Source organism: Trichinella spiralis (genome assembly GCF_000181795.1).
Source record: "Trichinella spiralis strain ISS 195 chromosome Unknown Scfld4762, whole genome shotgun sequence".
Classification (NCBI taxonomy): Eukaryota; Metazoa; Nematoda; class Enoplea; order Trichinellida; family Trichinellidae; genus Trichinella; species Trichinella spiralis.
Genome location: NW_003531701.1, coordinates 1 through 2,979, shown reverse-complemented (window position 1 = coordinate 2,979; position 2,979 = coordinate 1). Strand labels below are relative to the sequence as shown.

Below are 2,979 nucleotides of genomic sequence, written 5' to 3'. Positions count from 1 at the left end.
AAGAGACAAATTAATAGGAAGCAAACTTTTGAACAAGGCCTTTAAAATGCTCAATATTATACACGCAATAAACCAAATCAGTTTAAATTAAAGTAAAGTGAATTTCTTAGATCTGATCAGCAGTTCTATGAAAATAATTATGCACAAAAATGAAACCACAAGCAAATTTGTTAATAAACTTATAATTTTAAGGTGCTAGTCAGCTTTTAAATGTATAATTTAGCTACTACTAATATACACATTGAACATAAACAGTAAAGCTTAGAATAAAAAAGTGACCATTAAAAAGAAAACAAAATTTGACAAATAGAATGCATGAAAATGACAACCAGTAAAATGAGATTCCCAACAGCGAGTAAAATTCATCGCAACAACATCTAATGAAATGTAGCCGCCGTGTAAAGCAATAAAATTCAAAACCAATCAAAGTTCTACGCAAAATATACAACCAATCAAAGTGTGAAGCGGCATGTCTTTGATGAATACTCAGGGTCTACCCTGCCGGGAAGAGATTGAGTCAGCCGGTCAGTCAGGAAAGCCCCTGGAGTGTCGATCGCTGGTCCTGTGTAGCCAGCTGTGAGCTCATAATCGACAGAGTCCATCAGACAGGACACTGTAAAAAATTATTCCGCTCCAGCCTGATAATGTGAACCTACTACCGTATGTTGAGTTAGGCGTATGCTTGTGAGGTGTGAGTCCCGTGGATTCAGATCGTTCTCTGTACCACAATTTTAACTGAATAAAGCTATATTATACGCGACAAATACATTCGACAATCTAACCTTAACCATGTTACACTGACCTTCGTCACGATACTTGTCAAACAAAACTAGATCAAGTGTCGACACAGTTTCTTCAAAATGAATACTAGTGTGACAGTAACTTGGATTGGAAAATCAAGGAAGAGCTAGTACAGTAGAGAGGGAATATATATAGTACTGAAGAACTTACGGCACCCTAGTTTTTGTGTGTAAATTTCCCAACTACTGTGACCTTGATATATATAAACGTCTCTACTATTATTGCGCGTTATGGCGGATGATAAGAGGAAAGTGGCCAAAGGGGGAGCAACAATGATGAGTAGGAGATATCAAGACAAAGAAAGCACACAACATAGAACAAACAGAAGCAGACACACTAAAAGCAACCTTCCGAACCAAACCAAAAAACACGTCCCCCCAGCCACCATACGCTACAGTCTCTTCAATAGTGATGAGCAAGTTCCTTTGTGTTGGCGGTAGAATCTTCTTTTTTGCTGTCCACAATAACATATGTATTTAGTACTGTGTATAATTGTAACAAAGAGCCATGTGCTCAGTGCCTGCTCAGGGGTAATTTCAAACGTCACTCATACCAGGTAGAGCGGAAAACGTGCCGTCGCCTTCGGATGACGTGGCAGTTGATCAGTTCAACGGTTTTTCTAATACCTGATTGTCAGAAAAATACGGTTGATAGTTGACGTGTAAAATGTTGCTCATCTGGTTGTGTTGGTGTTCTCTTCCTTGTCGCTTGTGGTGCGCTTAAATACGGTGGTTGTTGGTAGCACGTTCTGATAAAGATTTTAATATATTGTATTCTTGCTCGAAGAAGAGAAAATTGGTTCGAGAAAATGAAGAAGCTGCTGAATACATATGGGAATGAGGAAACCTTGTTGGAACTAACTGTACGCATTCATGGTCTGTGTCAACGTGTCCACCAGTCGAATAAAAAATAAGTCCAGGACGTGGCTGAGCTAAGGCGTAAAGCTGTTACGACCAAACTTGGTTACTCGATTTATCGGCGCAATAGCAACAGAAGCGGTTTACAAGGCACATTGCCAACAGGAAATTTCAACGCTCACGCAAGCGCAACGCTTTTCAGAGAAAGTGATGAACGTGGATGGGCAGAACAGTACAGGTAGCCTCCATAGTACAAAGAACCGGTGATGACATTAGGCGGTAGCACCAGATTATCCAGATGCTCTGACATGAGACTGTGGGCAACGTAAAAAAGATGGCTTCAGAAGGCACTCGAAATTTGTGCCATGTTCAGAAACCTGTGGTCGCAGCAAGACCGGGTAAAGATTTCCCATGGTGTGCTGTGCCGAATCTAGGAAGTACCAGATCCCAGAGACATGAAACTATTGCAGGTTGTTCAGCACAGTCACATTCCAAAAATCTTAGAAGCTGCCCGCAACCACCTGATAGCCACATAGCTGGCAGTGGCAAATATTCTTACTATACTCAGGCAGTGGTCGTTCTGGCCTAAGCAACGGAACGACATGGAATAGTGGTGTCAAACCTGTGACATCTGCGCCAGCCGCGGATCTCATTTGAAGAAGCTGCGGTCACCGATGAAGATTTAAGCAGTGTGTATGGATCTACTCGGCCCAGTGAAAGAGACACTGAATGTGACTGTTGTATCATACTAGTATACAAGATAGCATAGGGTCCATCGATTAATTTGTTGGCTGGGACACATATTTCAATTAGGAATCTTTGGGGTACCGGTGTATTGTGTACCATTTCACCGGTGAGACCCTCATTTGGATCGTCTTCGGCTGCCTGTGAACTTACCTACCCACCATTGCGAAGATTGACTCAATAAGATATTACTACAGCATATGCGGAGAGAACGCGTAACAAGGTAATTGTGTGATATGTGATACAGTACCTTTGCGTGCATTTCCACATTTACGGCAGCGATGGCATTTATGTGCCGATGCGTCTCATCCGTAGCAGTATTGTGAATTCTTCATATTTCATCCGTATATTAAAAAGAATGAACATCTGTACTGCTGAAATTGTGGAAGGAATGATTTTCTTTTATAAATTTTTAAGTATCACAATGCAGATCGAGCTAGTCGGATGCTTTTTACAACCCTTATGCATAGTTTTCTGAATCAGCGTTGAATGCGGGTCATTGATGGCTCTTTACCAAAACACCAATGATACATGGTTGATCTTTTGAGATTTGATTGGTGCCCCCCTTGCACATTTT

The 2,979-nt window shown here is 41.1% G+C and overlaps 1 protein-coding gene across 1 annotated transcript; it reads right to left on the bottom strand.

The window, feature by feature from the left end:
• Nucleotides 1–2,243: 2,243 nt before the first annotated feature.
• On the bottom strand, nt 2,244–2,731 carry Tsp_12844 (hypothetical protein; the record flags this gene model as incomplete). The annotated part of the gene is given in 2 exon segments (XM_003367148.1): nt 2,244–2,543; nt 2,560–2,731. Coding segments are annotated over 2 exon segments (472 nt in total), but the record flags the coding sequence as incomplete, so codon positions are not given.
• Between the last annotated feature and the right edge of the window lie 248 nt (nt 2,732–2,979).